Source organism: Phacochoerus africanus, chromosome 8, assembly GCF_016906955.1.
Source record: "Phacochoerus africanus isolate WHEZ1 chromosome 8, ROS_Pafr_v1, whole genome shotgun sequence".
Classification (NCBI taxonomy): domain Eukaryota; kingdom Metazoa; phylum Chordata; class Mammalia; order Artiodactyla; family Suidae; genus Phacochoerus; species Phacochoerus africanus.
The window spans coordinates 28,586,487-28,611,580 of record NC_062551.1 but is presented as its reverse complement, the minus strand read 5'-3'; the positions used below and the strand labels follow the sequence as shown (position 1 = coordinate 28,611,580).

Sequence of the window (25,094 nt, the reverse complement as noted above, 5' to 3'; positions counted from 1 at the left end):
CAACGCTGGAACGTCAACCCACTGAGCAAGGCCAGGGACAGAACCTGCAACCTCATGGTTCCTAGTCGGATGCGTTAACCACTGCGCCACAACGGGAACTCCCAACTTAATCTTTTTTTAAAGCATTTTTTATTATAGTTGATTTACAGAGGGCAACTCAGTCTTTGAATTGATTTTCTCAACTATAACAATCATGTGAGGATATTCATTTAAGTCCTTCTGGGTATAACTCTCCTGAGAGTTTTATAGACAGGTAGAAATTTCGTTGCCAATGATGTAAAACCAGGTGACGCTGGCCCAGCTTCTGGGAAAAGCCAGGGTTTTGGTCCTATGGCTAATTAGCAGGCTTTAGTATCTTCAGTATAAAGAGTTGGGTAGTGGGCATGATTTCTAAGTCCTCTTCCAAATCTAATTTCATTAAAATCAAATTCAAATGGCATTTTGAGAATTACAAGCCGTATATTTATAATTTCTTTTTCTTCTTCTTCTTCTTTTTTTTTTTAGGACTGCACCTGTGACATATGAAAGTTCCCAGACAAGGAGTCTAATCGGAGCTATAGCTGCCGGCCCATACCATAGCCACAGCAACTCGGGATCCAAGTTGCGTCTGCGACTTACACCAGAGCTCACGTCAACGGTGGATCCCCAAGACACTGAGCAAGACCAGGGATTGAACCCGCATATTCAATATTAGTAGGGTTCATTTCCGCTGTGCCACAACAGGAACTTCCTGTATATTTATAATTTCCATCATAGACTTTCTCATGTGTCTTCGAGAGTCTTTGAAGAAAGAAGCTGTCTGTGTGAGGGAAAGGGAGGGCTATGGTTGGTTGCTGAGGTAGAGAGGTCTGAGGCCCAGCTCCCTCCCTCACAAGCACTGATTCCTTCCAAATGGAGCCCTGGGTGAACTTCCGGGAGTGCAAACATGGGCCTAAAGGGCAGGCTCAAGGGTAAATGATCCAGGTTGCCTTTGGCAAATGGCTAACATTTCCTGCTTTATTATCATTCCCTACTGCCTTACATCAAAACTTAGAGTACTTGACCAGAAATGAGTAGGCTTACACACCTGATCATCAACCAACTTATTCGGCATCCAAGCCATAGAATTCATACAGATAGGCCTCCCTCTGCTTTGGTTTAATAAATCCAATCAATGCTGGCCTTCTATTCAAACCCAGACTAAATTTATAAGTACAAGTGTGAGACTGCGACTGTGGTTAGATTTAAAAAGCAGAGTCTTGACACACACAGGCATGCATTCCCACACACATAATAATGGAATATTACTTAGCCATGGAAAAGAATGAAATAATGCCATTTGGATTCACAGACATAGAAAACACACATATGGGAGCTCTCTGTACACTGTTCTCCTTCCATTAACTGAAAATAAAAATCAAGCTTCTGAGAGAGGATTAATATGGCAGAATAGAAGGACTGGAGCTCAACTTCTCTCCTAAGAACAACAAAATTCACAACTAAAAGCTGAGCAATCCCCACCCAAATGGACCGGAAACCTTAAAAAAGATACCCTACTCCAGAAGAAAAAGAGGAGACCACATCAAGAGGTAGGAGAGGTGATTTCATGATATAAACAACCCATACCTCCCTGGTGGGAAGCTCCACAGACTGAAAACTGGTTCACGGAGAGAGACTCACCTACCAGAGTGAGAGTTCTGAGTCCCACATCAAACCCTCACGTGTGGGGATCTGGCACTGGGAGAAAGAGCCCGTGGAGCATCTGGCATTGAAGGCCAGTGGGGCTTGTGCACAGGAGCTCCACAGGACTGGGGGAAACGGAGACCCCATTCTTAAAAGGTGCACATGGACTTCCATGTGCACGGATCCCAGGGCAGATCGAGGTCTCCATAGTAATCTGGGTCAAACCTGACTGCAGTTCTTGAAGGACATCCTGGGAAAACAGGGGTGAATGTGGCTTGTTGTGAGGGACGGACACTGAAGGCAAAACTCTCGGGAATATTCAGCAGCTGACTTTCTCTGGAAGTGGCCATTTTGGGAAAATCTGGCCCTACCCATCAGTCAGCGCTGAGAAGCCCCAGGGCAAACAACAATCCAGGTGGGATTACAGCCCCACCCCTCAGTAAACAAGCTACCTAAAGACCCCTCAGGCACACAGCTGCCTCTAATCTCATCCAGAGACTAAGCCCCACCCACCAGAGGGATTAGAATCAGCTCCACCTACCAGTGGGCAGGCATCAGCCCCTCCCATCAGGAAGCCTACAGCAAGCCCCCATACAGACTTCAGCCACAAGGGGGGCAGACACCAGAAGTAAGAGAGGCTACAACCCTATTATCTGTAAAAAGGTCACCACACCAAAAACCTATAAAAATGAAAAGACAGAGAACTATATTCAGACGAGGGAGAAAGGAAAAACCCCAGAAAATCAGCTAAGCAACAGGAGATTCTTAGCCTCCAGGAAAAAGGCTTTAGATTGTTGATGCTGAAGATGACACAAGACATTGGGAATAAACTGGAGGCAAAGGTGGATAACTTACAGGAAACACTGACCAAAGAGATACAAGACATAAAACTTAAACAAGAAGAGATGCAAAATACAATAACTGAAATAAAAACTTCACTAGAGGCAGCCAACAGCAGAATACAGGAGGCAGAAGAACGAATAAGCAAGGTGAAGGACAGATTAGTGGAAATTACGGATGCAGAACAGAAAAGAGAAAAAAGACTGAAAACAAATGAAGAGAGTCTCAGAGAATCCTGGGACAACGTGAAACACAACAACATCCATATTATAGAGGTGCCAGAAGGAGAAGAGAGAGTGAAGGGGACAGAAAAAATATTCCAAGAGATAATAGCAGAAAATTTCCCTAAAATGGGAAAGGAACCACTCAAATCCAGGAAGCACAACGAGTACCATATAAAATAAACCCAAGGAGGAATACACTGAGACACATATTAATCAAACTAACCAAAATTAAAGACAAAGAGAAAATCTTGAAAGCAGCTAGGGAAAAGAAACAAGTAACATACAAGGGAATACCAATAAGGTTATCAGCAGATTTTTCAGCAGGCCAGAAGGGAGTGGCATGATATGCTTAACATGATGAAAGGAAAAAACCTCCAACCAAGATTACTCTACCCAGCAAGGCTCTCATTCAGATTTAAAGGAGAAATCAAAACCTTCACAGATAAGCAAAAGCTGAGAGAATTCAGCAACACTAAATCAGCCTTACAACAAATACTAAAGGAACTTCTCTAGGCAGAAAAGAAAAGACAGCAACAGGAAACAAAAATTCCACAAATGACAAGGCTCACCAGTAAAGGTATATATACAGTAAAGATATGAAATCATCCATGCACAATTATACCACCAAAATCAGAAATCATGAGAAGAGGTGGGTACAAATGCAGGACACTGGAGATGAAGTTGCAATTAAGAGAACAACAACTTAAAACAATCTCGTATACATATAGACTCATATCAAAACTTCAGAATAACTGCAAACCAAAAATCTACAATTGATACATAAACAAGGAATCTCTGAAGAAGAAATATATCCCATAGTAAATAAGTGCATAATCCACCATGAAGGGGGTCATTTGACATCATTCTTGGAATGCTGAAGTCTTCTTAGAACTGTTTCTGACTTCCTCTACATCAAAGAATTTATGATAATTATAATTAAATAATGCAACTGTACAATTAAATAATATAGGTCTACAATTGTATTATTAATAACCATTTCTCTCCATGGTACAATGTAAAGTCTATAATGTCTTGTTTATCACATCACCTAGAATGGTGTAATGCCTTTATTGAAGAATCAATAAGATGTAACAAATTGTGAGGACGTATTTATATAGTTACACTGTTTTTTAACTAATTTATGCATTTTATATTTTACTTATTTTCAGAGGGTGTATTATTTTTGTTATTCTTACCAGTTAAGTTATTCTTTTTATTATGCTATATAAAATATTTAATGATATATAAGGCTTTCTTCTTTATAAATTTTAGTTGCATAATATACAACTAAATTTTTTTAAAGAAAAATTGAAATGTAATAGATAATACTAAATAGTAAAGATGAACACCATACAAAATGGGATAAAGTATAGAATAAATTTCCTATTTGTCTCAGCATATTTTCCATTCCACTTCTTCAGAGGGAGTCACTTACTCTGTTTCTTAAGATCCATGTTATAATAATCTGTGTGAATGTAATTGTGTTTAAATATATGTATTTTATTTTGTAAAAAAAAAAAAGGGGAAAAAAGGAAAACACACATATGGTTACCAGAGGGTCAAGGATGGGGTAGGGATAAATCAGGAGTTTGGGATTAACATATATACACATGACTACATACACAGTAGAAAACCAACAAGGCCCGACTGCAGAGCATAGGGAACTATATTCAACATCTTGTAATAACCTATAATGGAAAATAATCTCAAAAAGGATATATACATAAAATTGTGTAACCTAGTCACTTTGCAGTACACTTGAAGCTCACACAACATTGTAAATCAACTATCCATCAATAAATTTTTTTTTAATGGAAAAAAAAAAAAAGCAGAGTCTTCTAGCCAAAGTTTAGCTCCAAAGATAATGAGCTGGCCCCTACCAAGAAGGTACCCTATATACCCCCTCCTGTTCAGCACATGCAAATCTGGCCACTGCATGCAAATATCAGACTTGGGCACAAAAACAATGACACATTTCAATCAACACTCACCCTCTAGATTCTCCAGATATGAGCTGGACATGAGAGCTCACTGTGGTTAGGCCATTTCTCTGCTGAACCTGATGGCTGGTGTTCCAAGTCAGACATAAACTGGTCTGTGTCAAAGAAGACAACATCACTACTGAATGGAACAAACCAGAGGGTAACTTAATCTACTACATGCCCAGCTTGTTTTTTTCTTCTATAATCAAGAGGAATTTAGTTGTTCTTTATTTGTCAATCACTCCAAAAAATGACTCCCCACATTTTATCAGATAATATGAATACTGGAGTCCAGAGAGTTTAGGCAATGCTGATTTATTTACTAAATTTAAAAGAGAAATAATTTTCAAAAGTTACAGTGATGGTCTTCAGTGATTTTAAAAGATGGATTTGTTTTTGTTTTGTCCCCCACTCCCATCATCCCCCACCCCCCTGGCATATGGAGTTCCTGGGCCAGGATCAGATCCAAGGCACAGTTGTGACCTATGCTGCAGTTGCAGCAATGCTGGATCCTTAACCCATGGTGCCAGGCCAGGGATCAAACTTGCATCCCAGTGCCCAGAGACACAGCCAATCCTGTTGTGCCACAGCAAAAACTCCAGATTTAGTTTTAAATAAACTAGTTTTTATTAGATTACATCAATTAGTAGTTCCCAAACACTTATCTGTGGCTAAATCAGCATTATCTGGGCACTTAATTAAAAAAAAAAAAAATCCTGGGCTCTACTCCAGAGCACAGAATCAAAATGTCTAAGGGTAGGAGGTCAAAATACTATGTATGTGTGGGTAAATTTGGGGGTTATGGAGGAATATTTTTTTAAACTATAAAGTTCACATCCATTAGCGAGTTATGAAATCAATTCAGCAAGTTGAAATCAGTATTAACAAAAAGGTTGGAGGGGAGTCCCTGCTGTGACTCAGCGGGTTATGAACCTGACTAGTATCCACGAGGATGTGGGTTTGATTCCTGGCCTTGCTCAGTGCTTAAGGATCCAGCTTTGCTGTGAGCTGTGGTATAGGTTGCAGACAGGGCTTGGATCCTGTGTTGCTGTGGCATAGTCTGGCAGCTAGTTCTGATTAGACCCCTAGCCTTGGAACTTCCATATGCTGTAGGCATGGCCCTAAAAAAAAAAAAAAAAAAGAGGAGTTCCTGCTGTGGCACAGTGGGTTAAGGACCAAGCACTGCTGGATTGCTGCTGAGGCTTGGATTCAATCTCTGGCCTGTGAATTTCCATATGCTGCGGGTGCAGCCGAAAAACAAAACAAAAACCATAAAATGAAATGGAACAAAACAGAAGACAGGATGCATTTTCCTTCAAAAAAGGTTAAGAACTGACTTGGGAGACTTTCACATTAGTTGTAAATGGATCATGGAATAAAACCCACTTCCTTTTTTTTTTGCTTTTTATAGGACCACAGCTGTGGCATATGGAGTCACCATGGGAACTCCCTAAAAGTTACCTTCTCTCCCTCTCTCTTTTTTTTTTTTGTCTTTTTGTCTTTTCAGGGCCGAACTCGAAGTGCATGGAGGTTCCCAGGCTAGGGGTCAAATAAGAGCTGCACCTGCCAGCCTATGCCACAGCCACAAACGTGGGATCCGAGCCCTGTCGCAACCTAAACCATGGCTCACAGCAATGCCTGATCCTTAACCCACTGAGCAAGGCCAGGGATTGAATTCATGTCCTCGTGGATACTAGTTGGGTTTGTTAACCACTAAGCCACTATGGAACTCCCTAAAAGTTACTTTTGTTTTGTCTTTTTAGGGCTGCACCTGAGGCATATGGAGGTTCCCAGGGCTAGGGGTCAAATCAGAGCTATTGCTGCCGGCCTACGCAAGAGCCGATCCAAGCCACGTCTTCAACCTACACCACAGTTCACAGCAACACCAGATCCTTAACCCACTGATTGAGGCCAGGAATTGAACCCAAAACCTCATGGTTCCTAGTCAGATTCACTTCCACTGTGCCAAGACGGGGACTCCCTAAAAGTTACTTCTTATTGTGAGAAACTGTCAAAAATATTTGAAAGTCAGGAGTTTATGCTGTGGCTCAGTGGAAAAGAATCCTACTAGTACTCATGAGGATGCGGGTTTGATTCCAGGCCTCATTCAGTGGGTTAGGGATCCGATGTTGCCATGAGCTTCAGCGCAGGTCTCAGACTCGGCCTGGTATCTTGTGTTGCTGTGGCTGTGGTGTAGACCAGCAGCTGCAGCTCTGATTTGATCCCTAGCCTGGGAACCTCCATATGCTGCAGGTGTGGCCCTAAAAGGCAAAAAAAAAAGAAAGTCACTGTTATCATTTTGTGACAATGGCTAACACATTTAGATGCCCAGTTAAAGAATCCAAAATACAATGAGGCAAAGCCTCCTCTTTGGCCTATAAGGAACTGATTGTTGGCCTTTGCTGTACAACTTCAAATAAAAGGAACAAACCTTTTATTAGATAGTAGAAGAATGCTTATTTTATCTTGGAAGAGGAGAATCTGTATGTTGCCTTTGTGAGCTAATTAAATACGTCTTGGGCAGACAAAAGAGGGAAATAAAGGAAGAGCCAATGCAGTCTTACTAATGGGGTCAAAACAAAACAAAAACCAGAAATCCCTGTCCTTATGCAAAGTTTTTTGGCCCTAAGCTTTTCCTTTACTAAATTTGAGATCACTCACCTAGTTTTCAAGGATGACTTAAGGATTATAGTATGTGCGAAGTATTTTAAAGACTCCAGATATACTGTTAAAAGTCTCTTTTCTGAGTGCGGTTGCCCAATCTTTACAACTGACTCCTTCAAAAGAGACCCTAAAGTACAGAACATGAGATTCTAAGTAAATCAGCACATAAATTAGAAGAAAGAAGCCCAGGAACAAAGCTAAGAGGCCAACAGACACTGGGGGCTTTTATGAGCTGGCTGATAGTGATAATTTCACACTGTGCTTATGGAAACTTGCAGTCCTTGAGACATTTTTCTAGTTCCTTGAAACACTGTTGACAGCTCCAAAAAACACCTGATTTACTTATCTTAAAAACGTTGACCAGACATTTAAAGGATTAAAACCAATCCTTAAACTCTTACAAAAGATTAAAGAGAATACTTCCTGTCTCATTCTTAAGGCCAGCATTACCCTGATATCAAGGCCAGCCAAAGGCACTACAAGAAAAAAAAACTACAGTATATCCCCTGTGAATACAGATGCAAAAGTTTGTAACAAAAATACTAGCAAACTGAGTTCAGCAGTGTATCATGATCAAGTGGAGATTTATTCCCAGAATGCAAGACTCGTTCAACATATTAAAATCAATGAATATAATAGTACATTACTAGAATGAAGGGGAAAAAACCTAGATGATCATCTCAATTAATGCAGAAGAAATACTGGACAAATTTAATGCTCTTTTGAGGTAAAAACACCCAATAAACTACTAATAGAAGGGAATTTCCTCAACATGATAAAGGCCATATATGAAAAACCCAGAGATAACATCATACTCAATCATTACAGACTGAAAGTTCAAGAACATGACAAGGATGCTCACTTTGTCCATGTCTATTTAACACAGTACTGGAAGTTCTAGCCAAAGTGATTAGGCTAAAGAAATGACAGCATCCAAATTAGAAAGGAAGAGGTAAAATGACTTCTGTTCACAAATGAAATGATTTTGTATGTAAAACGTTCTAAGGAATCAACATACAAAAAGTTAGCAGTTACATAAAATCAACACACAAAATTTAGTTGTATTCCATATACTCTCTTTCTCTCTCTCTCTCTGCAGCATATGGAGGTTCCCAGGCTAGGGGTCTAATCGGAGCTGTAGCCACTGGCCTATGCCAGAGCCACAGCAACGCAGGATCCAAGCCATGTCTGCAACCTACACCACAGCTCTCGGTAATGCAGATCCTTAACCCACTGAGCAAGGCCAGGGATTGAACCCGCAACCTCAAGGTTCCTATTTGGATTTATTTCCACTGCGCCACAAAAGGAACTTCTATTATTATTTTTTAAATGAAAAAAAGTGTTGGCAAGGATGTGGAGACACTGGAATCCTCATGTACTAATGTAAAATGAAGCACTACCTTTTCCATCTGGCAGTTCCTCAAAAAGTTGAACAAAGAATTTCTAAATGATCCAGCAATTCTACTTCTAAAATATACAACAGAGTTGAAAATAGAGACTCAGCTACCTATAGTCCAATATTCATAACATCATTATTCACAGTAGCCAAAAGGTGGAAATAAATGAAATGTCTTTCAACAGAGGAATGGATAAACAAAATATGGCATATACATACACTGAAATATTATTCAGGCATAAAAAGGAATGAAATTCTGATACATGGTTACAATATAGCTAAATCTTGGAAACACTATGCTAGGTGAAATAAGCCAGATACAAAAAGACAAATATCTGATTTCACTTATATGAGGTATCTTGAATAGGGAGAGTTGTAGAAATAGAAAGCAGAGAGATCCCGTCATGGCTCAGCAGAAACAAATTTGACTAGCATCCGTGAGGACACAGGTTTGATCCCTGGCTTTACTCAGTAGGTTAAGGATCCGGCATTGCCGTGAGCTGTAGTGTAGGCTGTAGACTCGGTTTGGATCTAGCATTGCTGTGGCTGTGTATCCATAGCCTTCCTCATCTTAGCCAACAGCAACTCCATATCTTTCCAACTGCTCAGGCCAAAACTCCATCGGTGTCATCTTTTTTTTTTTTTTTTTTTTTAAATTTCCATTGGTGTCATCTTTAACCTCCTTCTTTCACACCTTACATGGAAATGCTTTAGCTCTACTTTTAAAATACATCCAAGAAGTTCCCGTTGTGGCACAGGAGAAATGAATCCAACTAGTATCCATGAGGATGTGAGTTCGATTCCTGGTCTTGTTCAGTGGGTCAGACATCCAGTGTTGCCATGAGCTGTGGTAGGTCACAGATGCGGCTCAGATCCTCTACTGCTATGACTGTGATGTAGGCTGGCAGGTGCAGCTCTGATTTGACTCCTAGCCTGGGAACTTCCATATGCTATGGGTGCGGCCCTAAAAAGCAAAAAACAAAAACAAAAATTCAAACCCGAGAAGCTATTTTCCACCTATTCCACTGGCAATTAATAAGACACTTAATAACACAATGTGTTGGTAAAGCTATGAGAGAAATAGGCATTCTCTTACATGCCAGTGGCAATGTAAACTGACACAACGTTTATGGAGGACAATTTAACAATCATTTTCAAAATACTGGTCTAGCAATCTCACTTCTAGGAACTTATATATAAGCACATAAACAGAGAGATGTCTATAAAAAAAGTGGGAAATAATACTTATAAAAAGTTATTCACTGGGAATTCTCTTGTGGCTCAGCAGGTTAAGGATCTGGTATTGTCACTATAGTGGTTTGGGTCCACTACAGTGCTGTGGCATGAGGTTTGTTTCCTGGCCCGAGAACTTCTGCATGCCATGGGTGTGGCCAAAAGAGAAAAATAAAGTTATTCACTGTACTTGCTAAACAGAGAAAGGTACAGCTATATAATGGAATATTTGATAGAATATTCTTTTTTTTTTCCTGTCCTTTTGCATTTACTAGGGCCACACCTGCGGCATATGGAGGTTCCCAGGCTAGGGGTCCAATTGGAGCTGTAGCCACTGGCCTATGCCAGAGCCACAGCAATGCGGGATCTGAGTCGAGTCTGCAACCTACACTACAGCTCATGGCAACGCCAGATCCTTAACCCACTGAGCAAAGGGCAGGGATCGAACCTGCAACCTCATGGTTCCTAGTTGGATTCGTTAACCACTGAGCCGCAACGGGAACTCTAATAGAATATTCTTTTAAAAGATCTTCCAAGAAAGTTCTTTTATGTTATAGCATTAAAAGTTTTCAAGATTCAGAGTTCCAGTCATGGTGCCGAGGAAACGAATATGACTAGGAACCATGAGGGTGCAGGTTCGATCCCTGGCCTCGCTCTGTGGGCAGGGGATCCAGTGTTGCCTTGAGCTGTGGTGTAGGCTGACAGCTGTAGCTCTGATTCCACCCCCTAGCCTGGGAACATCCATGTGCCAAGGGTGCAGCCCTAAAAAGCAAAAATAAATTTAAAAAAATAAAAGCCATATGCACTGCGTCTTTAAAAAAATTTTTTTTCAAAACTCGATATATGGAAATAACAAAATACCAAATAGTATACATAATATGCTAGTAAAATAAGGTCAGACCTTTTAAAAAACCCAAATAAAATTAAATTCAAAATGCTTTTAAATACACAGTATGATTATAAGAGACTGAATTTGTTCCACATTCTTGGAGATGTAAAGCTAGAATGCCTGAAAACTTCACTCTCAATTCTGCCTTATCTTCCACCAGAATTTAGAATTTTACACTCTTTCTCTTACCCAGACAGACAGGCTAATGTAAGGCTTCAGAAATGTAAAAAGATGGGGGGGTGGGGGGATGTGCCTGGGCTGTGGGATGGAAATCCTGTGAAATCAGCTTGTTATGATCATTATACAACTACAGATGTGATAAATTCATTTGAGTAATAAAAAAAATGGAAAAAAAAAGAAATGTAAAAAGAAGGGGGAAAAATGTTTTTTAAAAAGGTCAGATATCTTCAAACAGAACAGAGCTGTTTGAATATTTTCTTTTTTCTTCTTTTTTGGGCCACACCCACAGCGTGAATATTCCCAGGCTAGGGGTCAAACTGGAGCTGCAGCTGCTGGCCTACACCACAGCCACAGCAATGCCAGATTTGAGCTGCATCTACAATCTACACAAGAGCTCACAGCAACGCCAAGCCTTAACCCAGGGTTAAGGCCAGGGATTGAACCCAAGTCCTCATGGATACCAGTTGGGTTGGGATCGTTACTGCTGAGCCACAACAGGAGCTCCCATTGTGTCACATTTAAGATTCTACATATAAGTGATATCATATAGTATTTATCTTTCACTGTCTAACTTCATTTAGTATGATACTCTCTAGCTCTAGCTGCATCCATGTTGTTGCAAAAGGCATTATTTCGTTCCTTTTCATGGCTGAGTAGTATTCTACTGGACATGAATTTTAAAATAGCATACATCTTTAGATACTTGCTTTGTATCTTACACATGGCAGACATTGGAAAGTTACTAGGTTTACTTATGTTCATAGGGGTGAGATGATATAATCAACTATAGTTATTTTAGAAACCACTAAATACATGATCTAAATTTCAGACAGATGTGGATTCAGATGCCTAGTCCCAGTGTTTATAGCCATATGACACTGGTAATGTCCTTAAGCTCTCTGAGCCAAATCTCTAAGCTCTCTGAGTCAAATCTCTAAAAATAAGGCTAACAATTCACTTTTTCTAGATTTCTGGGAAGAAGTAATGAGCTACTAGCAAAGGGTCTACCACAGAAGTTTTATTATCAGGAAATAACTATAATTCATTAATTATTTTAAAATAAACTTTTCTTGGAGTTCCCGTCTTAGCTCAGTGGTCAACGAATGCGACTGGGAACCACAAGGTTGCGAGTTCGATCCCTGGCCTTGCTCAGTGGGTGAAGAATCTGGCATTGCTGTGAGCTGTGGTGTAGGTTGCAGACGTGGCTCAGATCCTGCGTTGCTGTGGCTCTGGCATAGGCTGGCAGCTACAGCTCTGATCAGACCCCTAGCCTGGGAACATCCATATGCTGCAGGAGCAGCCTTAAAAAAGACAAAAAAAAAATTAGAAAATAAAATAAACTTTTCTTTCTTTCTTCTTCTTCTTCTTCTTTTTTTTTTTTTTTAATATATGGGAGTCCCCAGGAATCGAACCTACATCCCCACGGACACTATGTTAAGGTTCCTAACATGCTGAGCCACAACAGGAACTCTTTAAAATACACTTTTTGAAGTGAACTTATTTTGAAGACTTCTGATATGCTGGCTACTTAAAAATCTCCTGTATTTTTCCTAGCTTATATATAAATTCTAGTGCAAAGTTGACTCAAAGAAAAATATTTGTTCAAATGGGGTACAACTAATTTGTGCTCATGTGAGATATAGAGATACACTTGACAGGAGAAATAAAAGATCTTGCTTTGCTGGGTCTCAAAATTAAATTTTCTTAATATGTGTCCAAGAGTGATTGTGTCTAAGGTCCTGAATCCCCGTCATGATCAGTTCTGCATGAGCCATGATTCAAAGCCTACATGAGTATTATCTGCAGGATCTTTCTGCCTCTGGAATTGTTCATCATTAAGTTATGTTTGAGGCTGGATGGTACATGTATGCCTTATGAAGAATTCTCGAGTTCCCAGTTAAAAGACAAAGTTCAGTATTATCTACTTCCCTCTATTACTGAGTCCCTAAGTGATTCAACAGCTCATTTGTGACCCATTCTCCTTATTGGCTATGCATAACTTTCTTGTGTTTTATTAATTTAAATACAATAAACACCAGTGAAACACCAACAGGTGAAATAGAACAGACAATAATATTTACCTCTCCTCCATACCATCCAAGTTAACCACCTGAATCTTGTGTTTATCATTCCCTTGCTACTTAAAAGCAGCCTCATCTGCTTGAGGTCATGTCTAGAGTCCCTGTTTACGGCTGAATTAGCAACTGTCCTACATTCAGGATCAGCATGTTACTGCACAGAGCCTGCAAGTGGTAGTGTCACTTTTCACCACAACAGCAGGTCAAGTTATATTTAACATGTATCCTCCTCTCTGCTGAAAAGCTGCAGCTGTGGCTCTGTTAGTCTGTGAACAAAGGGAGGACAAGAGGGAACTGAGGGACTCTAATGCAAAGTCGTAACTGGATTCAGCTCAATCACAAATTAAATGGGCCTGTATTTAAAGGTCTAAGATAGACTATTTTAACAATACTATAATCTTAATTAAAATGCTTAAAACACAGCCATATCAATTTCTATATTTCTGTACTGTTTTCATGTATATCACCTGGTCCAAAAACTGGGGACATACACACTGGAATGCACAGAAAACAGAAATGTTCAGGACAAATTACAGCTCCAGGTATACAAATTTTATTTTTTATTTTTTTGTCTTTTTGTTGTTGTTGTTGTTGCTATTTCTCGGGCCGCTCCCGCGGCATATGGAGGTTCCCAGGCTAGGGGTTGAATCGGAGCTGTAGCCACCGGCCTATGCCAGAGCCACAGCAACGTGGGCTCCGAGCCGCGTCTGCAACCTACACCACAGCTCACAGCAACGCTGGATTGTTAACCCACTGAGCAAGGGCAGGGACCGAACCCGAAACCTCATGGTTCCTAGTCGGATTCGTTAACCACTGCGCCACGACGGGAACTCCCAAATTTTAACATCTGAGTAGAACTCATTGATAATTTTATAGATGTAGCACATGTTTTTCAGACGGAGCAATGGTAACAAAGATAAAAGAAAGCAGCAAAATAATTTTAAACAATACTCTAATTGGTTGAATAAGTATGTATCACAGCCTTCCAAGGGGACTGCTTGAAAGAGAACATCAATTGGTAAAGGTCGGTATTCTGCTATTGCTATTACCGCAAGGAACAGCTTTCCTGAGGAGAAAGCCACATTACTTTGAAACAGAGAAATGTTTCTGGGACTCTTCTGAGCTTAGAAGGTTGATATGAGGGGCCAAAATTACCTCAATGAAACTGAACAAGCATAACTATAAAGTTGAGTCTTGGGTTCCAAAAATATGTGAAAACACATGGTGGTTGGGGAGGGGGCTAGTGGAGAAGAGATGTGACCTAGTTATGACTAATGACTAGTACTTGTGACTCACTAAATTACAGCAAGATGGAGCCATGAAAATCCCCTGACCTCACACAATATTGATAAAGTCTTCTGAACAAGGAAGGTTATGGTCCCAATCCACTCTGAGCTGGCTAAAGTGTTCCCTTCTAGATATGGAACTATGAAAAGGAACTAAGCATCAGGGTTCAAGCAGAAGGGAACTACCAAATTAGTGAGGCTGAGGGAAGGATGCAATTGCTGGATTTGGGGAAGAGTTCAAGATTTCGATAAAAAAGGACAAAATAATGCCATTTGCAGCAATATGGATGGAACTAGAGACTCTCATACTGAGTGAGGTAAGTCTGAAAAAGAAAGACAAATACCACATGATATCACTTATATCTGGAATCTAATATATGGCACAAATGAACCTTTCCACAGAAAAGAAAATCATGGACTTGGAGAACAGACTTCTGGTTGCCAAGGGGAAGGGCTAGGGATTGGCATGGATTGGCAGCTTGGGGTTAAGAGATGCAAACTATTGCCTTTGGAATGGATTAGCAATGATATCCTGCTGTGTAGCACTGGGAACTATGTCTAGTTACTTATGATGGAGCATGATAATGGGAGAAAAAAGAATGTATACATGTACGTGAAACTGGGACACCATGCTGCACAGTAGAAAAAAAATTGTACTGCAGAAATAACAATTTAAAAAAAAAAGGATTTCACAAATGAGGACTGTTACAGAAGAATTAGATTTTGCACTATTTCAGAGGCATTACAGCCCACATAAAACAAGGACAGCAGGAACTCAAAAGGCTGTGAGATGTTCCAAAGAAGATGGAGTGGAAGAGACCAAGAGGAATATAATAGCACTAGGAGGAAGAAATAGAGAGCCTTTAAAATTTCATCTGTCTTAGGAGTTCCCATCATGGCACAGTGGTTAACGAATCCGACTAGGAACCATGAGGTTGCGGGTTCGGTCCCTGCCCTTGCTCAGTGGGTTAAGGATCCGACGTTGCTGTGAGCTGTGGTGTAAGTTGCAGACACGGCTCAGATCCTGCGTTGCTGTGGCTCTGGCATAGGCCGGGGGCTACAGCTCTGATTCGACCCTTAGCCTAGGAACCTCCATATGCCGTGGGAGCGGCCCAAAGAAATAGCAAAAAGACAAAAAAAAAAAAAAAGAAAATCCCAAAATAAAGAATTTGATTTAAAAAAGGGAGTAAATAAACATAAAATGGAAATAGGATTAACAAAAAATTTTAGGATTAAATGATAGGTATATTTGACTAGTATAACACAAACTAAAAAAAAATTACTTGTGAGTAGATGCAAACTATTGGATTTGGAGTGGATAAGCAATGAATTCCTATTGAATAACACAGGGAACAATATCTAGTCACTTGTGATGGAACATGTTGGAGGATGATGTAAGCAAAAGAATATGTATATATATATGTATGTGTGTATGACTGGATCACTTTGCTGTACAGCAGAAATTGACAGAACACTGTAAATCACATATAATAGAAAAAATAAAAAATCTTAAAAACAAATGACTGTGTCCTCTAGTTACAGAATGGAAATCACTTTGTACTTAATACTTAGTGCAACATAGAAAAGTCAAAATAAAACCAGAGCTTGAGCTAACTGCAAAATTTGCTTTACCTACTTCTAGTTCTTTTTGGCATGTTTTATGGATTACTTACTTTTTTTTTCTTTTTTGGCTGACCCACAATATGTGGAGTTTCCAGGCAAGGGATCTGATCTGAGCTGAAGTCGCAGCAACGCTGGATCCTTAACCCACTCTGTGGGGTCGGGGATTGAACATATGTCACAGCATTCCAGAGACAACCCTGATCCGGTTTCACCACAGCAGGAACTCCTATTACGGCTGGCTTTTAAAACTTACCAGAAAGAGGGCATTCATGTACTACAGGAGTTCAAATACCATGGAGTTCAAGGGTTATGAGATATGTTACTACTGCTGTTTTCTGGCCACACCTGCAGCATGTGGAAGTTCCTAGGCCAGGGATGGAACCCACGCTGCAGTTGTGACCTGCGCCATAGCTGTGGCAATGCTGGATCCTTAACCTGCTGCATCAGAGGGGAACTTTTTGTTGTTGTTTTTTAATGAATTTATATTAAAACTACAGGATTTTCTAAGCATCAAGAAGTTTACCTTTAAAGGAAAATCCAAGTAACATAATCAATGAGTCAGCTGACAAATATCAAAAACGCATTTTAGAGTTCAAGTTAAGCATCAAATTATACTTCCAATAATACGAAGGGTGTATTTTAGTTCCCCTCCTCTCGGTGCTAGCACCACTGAGCTTTTCTTAAGATGGCAATGAGGGAATTCAGTAGCCAGTCCTTGTCCTCTGTGGGGCTACACTCTGGGAACTTTGCTTAATTGAGAATGGAACAAAAATTAAATTGCTTTTATACTTGCCCTACTAGAATTAGTTTTTCCAGATTCTGTTTTGGCAACACATCTTCACATATCCAAAAGATGAAATAAATAAAAATTTCAAGAACCCTTCTTAAAAAAGTTCCAATTTAAAGAAAAGAAAGACAGTTCAGCAGGTTGGAGATCCAGCTTTGTCACTACAGCGGCTTGGGTTGTCTCTGCCATTCAGGTATGCTCCCTGGCCCCGGAAGTTCCACATACCCTGGGTGAAGCTAAAAATAACTTTGCTCTCTTTTTAGAAGAAAAAAAAATCCTCATTGGGAAAGAAAACAAGCTGGAATACCCTATGAGACCTGATTAATAAATCCTGCGTCTTCAGTGCCCATCACTGAAGTGGTAGGTTATCACACTCAAGGTCAACCCTCTGTTTCAGGGATTAAGATTTTAAAAACAAATCTCAAAAGCACCTATGAATAACTACTCTAAAACTGCTAAAAGAATGAATGCGTAATATTTTAAAAGTCTATTCGGGAAAGTCTTTACTTATTTCAAATACGTTTTGCATCAAAATAGTAGCCCCCTCTCTACCTGGTGTGTGCATCACTAATAAGTAGGCAGTGACATCCGCGCACCAGTTTCGCATAAAGACAACAGCAAGACAATACCAGAGCCCTCAATTACTCCCAATACAAGTGTGACAGATCAGATGTAGTTGTGAGCATATATACATGCGGTGAAATTCTGCATATACATTCCTGGAGAATGTTCTACCATTCTACAGGAATTAAAAAAAAAACTTGGGGACTTCACTTTACCACTGTGTTCTAACCACCATGGCCTGCAGTTGCTGGGGGGCAGCTGTACTGCTTTAAGAAAAAGACTACACTGAAAAGATCTGATGCCAGTCTCAGCTCTGCTACTTACCAGTATGTGACCTTCGGAAAGTCTAATTCTCTAAATACAGCTATCTAGAAAATTAGTAGGGGTTAAATTAGATAGCAATGCTATGCAAATTGTAGGTTTTGCTTTAGTTTACAGCTATACCTTCTATTTTTATACAAATGACCTGGCACATCTCCTGTGGCTTTGAAAGCCATCTTCTACTATGCCATCTGCCCTCCAGGCACACACAATCATGCTTCCTCAGACATAGCTCTTTGTTTCTGCTTCTGAAGTCTGATTTTCCCTTGGTTCTCATTTATACTTGCTCTCAGCCAAAAGTCTAAGAAGTGACTGATTTTCATTTCCTGAAAACATATATTGATCCTCTAAGACTGGGTTAAATGTCATCTCCTCAAGGAAGTCTTTCTGAATCCTTCTTATAGAATCTCTCAAATCTTCCTGCTGATCTCCTGTTTCTTTTGTATCTTAGTTGTAAGGGACTAAGACCTACTGCATCACTGTATCCTCATGTTCTGATCTGAAAGTATGACCCCGGCATGGGACTGCAACAGGGGGTGGGGGGTTCCCACATTTTATCATTTTATTTACCTTCCTTTCCCCTCATGCTTGGAATTTAATACCAGTTTTGCAGTAGTAAACAGCCTCTCCAGATGTATAAAGGAGATGGCTGACCTAGAGTTATTTTTTTATAGATTAATACAGAATCAGAGAGAGCTAAATTTCTATATCCCTGTCTCAAATTTTTTTGGCCTACACCACAGCTACAGCAACATCAGATCTGAGCCGCATCTGCGGACTACATCACAGCTCATGGCAACACCAGATCCTTAACCCACCAAGCAAGGCCAGGGATTGAATCTGCGTCCTTATGGATGCTACTCAGATTTGTTTCTGCTGAGCCACGACGGGAACTCCAACGTCTCACATTTTTCATACTGGACAACAGTTACACTGTATGCCTATTTGGACAAATTTTTATTACCATACAAACGACAAAGACAAGAATAAACTCTAAAATTATTACTTGAAAATCCTATCTTGGAGGAATTTCCAATTACTGAAATAATTAATATTCCAGAGTTTTCTGGCCAATTTATGATTTCATAAAAACAGAGGTCTGCATACCAACTTGCTACATTTATATAAATAGCTTCTTTTTATCATGATGCCAGCAGCAGCGAACCAGTCTGGTCTTGTACCATCACTACTATCTGACTTAGCAAGCTGGCAAGGCCACAGAGAAGCAGGTTATTTACTTGTGGGAGTCTCCTCAAGGACAGGAGCTCTATCCTAAAACATTCCTAGTATTCCCAGGATCTAAATCTGTGCTTCGCAAATGGATGGCATCCTGGAGTGTTTTCTGAATTAACACTTCTGAATTTCTCTCACTAGACACTATAACCTCACTATATGTTCTAGAAGAAAAAATGCCCAATAAATCTCATATCTTCAGTCCCATCACAAGTGGGTGGTAGGTTATTACTCAAGGTAATAACCCTTTGCAAAAGATTTAAGTGGTAAAACAGACTTTAAAGCTTATATGTTTATGTCTATTCTCAGAGTCATGTATTAACATACTTCTAGTAACAACTTTTTTTAAAAAGCCCAACCACACGCCAATAAACAATCCATGAAAAGTTTCTCATGACCCTTAGAGAAGAAAGTACCTGGATCTTTACTGTTTCAAAACATAAAGATGAACTTACCATCATCTAAAGTGATGTCCTGCAGACCAATTGTTGAAAAGTTAGGTTCCTGTTCTTCAGGTTCAGGTTTAATGTTCACAGTTGCTTCATCAGGTGGAAATGAAGCTGGATCACACAAACTGTGACATAATAAAGATGAAGGTGCAGAAAGACTTCCCTGGCCTGTATTTTGTGCTTGAGTTGAGTGCTGTCCAGAATGCATTCTGGTGGTTAGAGACGGTGATGAGGCAGTTCCTGAGCTAGGAGATTGGTAAGGCATAGGCTGTAGCTGAGGAGATGGTGGCCCAGAAAGTGGTGAACTGGCCAGGGGATGAGAGCCTGCTGGGGAAGCTGTTGTAGCAGACCCTGAATGTGAAGGACCATACGTAATAGGCTGCAACTGAGGGGAAGGCTGACCTGTAACCTGGTCGGCCACTGGAGAAGAAAGAGATCTTTGTCCTGTGTTTGAACAATGGTATCCCAGTGGCTGCAGTTGAGGCAGGGTCTGCACAGAATGGGGTGTGTGGGCTAAGAGATGTCCTGTTGAGCCTGAATTTGAAGAATGAAAAGGTATGGATGATGGTGGTTGACAGCCAAGATTTATTAAATTAGGAAGAGCTGCATCCTGCTGAAACAAAACTGGATCAAATTCTTGACCAGAGGCAGCATTAATAGGAAGACAAGTTGGTCCGTTGAATACAACATTAGTTTGCATAGGCTGATAGGAAGACCCCACGGGTGGTGTTGGTGTGACTTGAAAAGGCTGGTGCACAACTGAAGAAGGTATCATATGCTGTTTCTTACCAGTATTCTCATCCCTACACTGCAACTGTGGCAGATGGGATGAGGTTACCATGGATGCATATGTTTGCTGGATGGGACAAACCAAGCTTCTCTGTGCAGAGAGTATGCTGTCATGGAGATGTCCTGTATCTGAAGAAGGCCTCTGGGTCTGGGCAGGATGAGGCACAGGCAATGATGGAATTGAAGACAAGTCAATCTCTTCTCTGTGTTCTTGCTTCATCAAAACTGAAAAGTGATTAAAGCAAATGTTATTACATAATACACAAAATATTTATGAAAGGGCTTCATTCTAGGTTACACAACGGTAGCATGCACCCAAACCAGGGAAGGCTGATAATATGAAATATATAAAGCCAGTAAGTATAAGATAACAGGGAAAGGCTCCTGCTCTAAAAGTATTCAAGTTGAGGGAGTTTCCATTGTGGGGCAGTGGTTAAAGAATCCGACTAGGAACCATGAGGTTTTGGGTTCGATCCCTGGCCTTGCTCAGTGGGTTAAGGATCTGGCGTCGCCGTGAGCTATGGTGTAGGTTGCAGACGCGGCTCGGATCCTGTGTTGCTGTGGCTCTGGTGTAGGCTGATTCAAACCCTAGCCTGGGAACCTCCATATGCCGTGGGAGCAGTCCTAGAAAAGGCAAAAAGACAAAAAAAAAGTATTCAAGTTGAAAAAAAAAAATGCCGTAAAGAAATCTATGAAGTGACACTGGAAAGACCCCTAAGACACATTGTTAAGAAACCAAAAAAAAAAAAAAAAGAGAACTGCAGAATATGTGTATATGTCACAATTCATGTAAAATATTGTATGACACATGTTTTTGCTTATATATGTGTGGACATCTCCAGGAAAGATGCACAAGAAACATAACTGCTGGGTTTACTGCTGGGAAGGGAAACTATGTGATAAAGGGATAGGAGCATGAAGGTTTACTTTTTAGCTATATAAGTTTTGGGGCCTTTTTAATGTTTTTCACCATCTCTATATATTATCTATTTAAAATAAATAACTTATGGAGTACCCTTGTGGCACAGTGGGTTAAGTATATGGTGTTGCCACTGCAGCAGCCCAGGCTGCTGCTGGGAAGCAGGTTCTATTTCTGACCTGGGAACTTCCAAGTGCCATAAGCATGCACCGCCCCCTGCCCCCACCAAAACAAACAAACAAACAAAAAAACAAAACAAAACAAAAAAACCCCCAAAACTTACAGGCTAATAGCCCTGAATTTGGGATCTCTGATCTAAAACTTACCAGTCACTTGGTTTTACATGTTACAACTGTGAAAGAATAGAAAATATACATTGGTCTCTGCTCCCAGTTCCTAGTACAGAGCTCCTAAAACCCTTGTAATTTCCTGGGTGATAGGGGTGTCTTTTGTTCTAATGAGGTGATTCTGGGTGAGCTCCTGGATGAGGGCTCGTCACCAGAAAGACCAAGTCATGGTTAGAAGCTTGGAATTTTCAGCCCGTTTCAGGAGATGGGAACTCCCCAAAACATCTCTTCCACCTAGAAGTTCCTCTGTATCCTTCACCATATCCTTTCATAAATGGTAAATATAAGTGTCTTCCTGAGTTCTGTGAGCTGTTCTAGCAAACTAAGTGAACCCAAGGAGGGGGTCTTTGGAACCTACGATTTACAGCTGCTTGGTGAAAAGTGGAAGTGACAGATAACCTGGGACTTGCGACTGGAATCTGAAGCTGGAAGTGGGGGCAGGGGGAAGTCTTATGGGACTGAGCCCTTAACCTGTGGGATATGACACTATCATCAGGCAGACAGTGTGAAAATTGAGTTCACCCAGTTAGTGTCAGAGAATTGCTTGCTGTGAGGAAAAAACGTTCAGATATCTGGTGACCAGAAGCATCAGAAGTAAGGTGTTTTCTAACAGAGACACCCAGAAGAAAACCCAGTAGGGAAAAAGTGGGTTTTCTCCTATAGAGGAAGGAAAAAAGACCTGAATTTTATTCCTTTTATAGCATCACATACCAGAAATCATGAATCTGACATTCATAAAGCTTCTAGTTTACAATGGTCTTCATGTGTATCTCATCTGATCCATATTACAAGAGGAATAATGGGGGATCAAAAAAAGTACTGGAAGAGTTCCCATTGTGGCTCAGCGGAAACGAATCCAACTAGTAACCAAGAGGTTGTGGGTTTGATCCTTGGCTTCGCTCAGTGGGTAAAGGATCCAGCGATGCCTTGGGCTGTAGTATAGGACATGGCTTGGATCCTGCATTGCTGTGGCTGTGGCGAAGGTTGGCAGCTGTAGCTCCAATTAGACCCCTAGCCTGGGAACTTCCACGTGCTGCGGGTGTGGCCTTAAAAAGACTAAAAGAAAAAAAAAAAAGAACTACAACTCAACAAGATTGGTAGGGATGTTTACCAGGTCTCTTCTCTAGGATCAGTAATTATGAAGATGAAACAAAGCTAGAGATGCCATGTGGTGAAAGGCTTCCTGAGAGTAAAGCCAACAGAAAGAAAAGCCTAAGCCCTGAGACAACACTGCTTGAGCTGAAGCATGTCTGAAGCCAGTATTCCAGTTAATCTTCCAGTTACATGAGCCAATAAATTCTTTTTTTTTTTTTTGTCTTTTTGTCTTCTTGTCTTTTCCAGGGCCGCACCTGCGGCATATGGAGGTTCCCAGGTTAGGGGTCTAATCGGAGCTGTAGCTGCCGGCCTACGCCAGAGTCACAGCAACGCCAGATCTGAGCCACGTCTGCAACCTACACCACAGCTCACAGCAACGCCGGATCCTTAACCCATGGGGCAAGGCCAGGGATCGAACCTGCAACCTCATGGTTCCTAGTCAGATTCGTTAACCACTGAGCCACGATGGGAACTCCATAAATTCTCTTTTTTGTCAAGTGAGTTTGAATTGGGTTTCTGTCAGTTGCAATGGGAAAGTGCCAATTTACTTCAAAACAATCTTTATGAGGCAGGGATTATTATTATCCCTGCGTTATAGATGAGAATGCTGAGAGGAGATTAAAGACACTAAGATTGCACAACAGCTAAGTGGTATCATAAGGACTTGAACACTTGTTTTTCTGCTTCCAAAGTCCAGGCTTTTAATCACTGCAGTATACTGTATTACCAAGGAAGATTCCACTTTACCATTTCATCAAGCAAGCAGAAGTTACAAGTAACAATCATCATCTTTTTATAACATCAAAAAAGTAGCAGATCCATGATTTAGGATGAGTACACTTCATGAAAGGACTGCTCAAAGAAGGAGTCAATGCATTTTGCTTATTTTATTTAATATGCACATCAAAACAGCAAAGAACCATGAGTTAATTTATTATGTGTCAAAACAAGTGATGTCGTTGTTCTCTTGGCAAGCACTTCAGTGCACTTTTCTTTCTTTTTTTTCTTTTTTTGGCTACACCCGTGGCACATGGAAATTCCTGGGCCAGGGATCCAACCTGAGCTACAGCAGTGCCAATGTCAAATCCTTAACTGCTAGGCCACCAGGGAACTCCTCACTTTTCTAAAAACTATCTACTTTAGCCTCCTACTGATGTGCTGTAACTCATTTAGAAATAATTTTCCTAAATTCACATTTCAGTGTTCCAAGTGCATACTACTAACATAATTACTTTTTATGATCTTCACAAAATATAAGAACTTCATTCTATGGAGTTCTTGTCGTGGCACAGCGGAAATTGATCTGACTAGGAACCATGAGGTTGTGGGTTCAATCCCTGGCCTTGCTCAGTGGGTTAAAGATCTGGCTTTGCCGTGAGCTGTGGTGTAGGTCGCAGATGAGGCTTGGATCTGGTGTTGCTGTGGCTCTGGCATAGGCTGGCAGCTGTAGCTCTGATTAGACCCCTAGCCTGGGAACCTCCATATGCTGTGGGTTCGGTCCTAAAAAACAAAACAAACAAACAAACAAAAAAAGAACTTCATTTTACATCAAAAGAAGATAACAATGAGACCCAAAGCAAAATCAAATTTCATCTGATCATTTACCACAACTTTGCCAAGTACAAGTCTCTTCACATATGGATAGTCTCAATCCGAGAAAATGAAGGTAAGAATTAAGACCGCCCTGAGGGTATATTTTACTATAGAAGAGGTAATTAATGGAGCACTTTTTTGGGGGTTGCATTTGAGTTCTACACCTTACCCTAGCTTCCTAGAAGGACAGGATGGGTTCAACATTCATCTGCCTCTAAATCTGGCAACCATGAGACTACCCCTAACAATGAGACAGCAACCTCAAGGACTGAAAGAAAGGTATTATGATCAATCTTCTTGTTGCTTCTGCCACAGTGCTCATGTTATTGACCCAGGCCTCCATCCAGTTTGAGTCTTGCTCAGGTATTTCAAGTATAGCTGAATGTTTCTACTGGCTCCTGACAGCTCTACTATCTTTTTTCTCCCCACTGTCTTTTTTTTTTTTTTTTGGCCTTTTGACATTTAAGGGCTGCACCCTCGGCATATGGAGGTTTCCAAGCTAGGGGTCTAATCGGAGCTGCAGCTGCCAGCCTATGCCACGGCCACAGGCACGCCAGATCTGAGCCGCATCTTCAACCTACACCACAGCTCACGGCAACACCAGATACTTAACCCACTGAGTGAGGCCAGGGATGGAACCCGAAACCTAAAGGTTCCTGGTCAGCTTTGTTTCCACTGCGCCATGACGGGAACTCTCCTCCCCCTCCTGTCTTAACGTATTGCTTGTCTTTTGATTTTGGCAGAACTAGAACTTTGTTACTGGACTACTGGATCTTTTCATCTTCTACTTTGGCTCCTACTCTGGTCCCAGGAAAGCCACAGTGAATCTTAAGACCCAGAGTCATATTTCTACATAAGGAAGGAGAATATTCAAGAAAGCCTCCTCTCATCCCTTAATCCTGAATGGAGCAGGTGGGGCCTTTGGTTACATAGTGGCTGT

General features: G+C 40.7%; 1 protein-coding gene across 3 annotated transcripts in view; it reads right to left on the bottom strand.

The window, feature by feature from the left end:
- The window catches only part of NFATC3 (nuclear factor of activated T cells 3), a 138,649-nt gene that overhangs the window by 17,922 nt on the left and 95,633 nt on the right, over nt 1–25,094 (bottom strand). For 2 of the 3 annotated variants that reach the window (XM_047791565.1, XM_047791567.1), the window contains one exon: nt 19,418–20,425. In XM_047791565.1, coding sequence (XP_047647521.1) covers nt 19,418–20,425 — 1,008 coding nt within the window. Of the gene's footprint in view, nt 1–4,717; nt 4,822–19,417; nt 20,426–25,094 lie in introns of all 3 variants that reach the window. The other variant, XM_047791566.1, reaches the window with a different exon arrangement.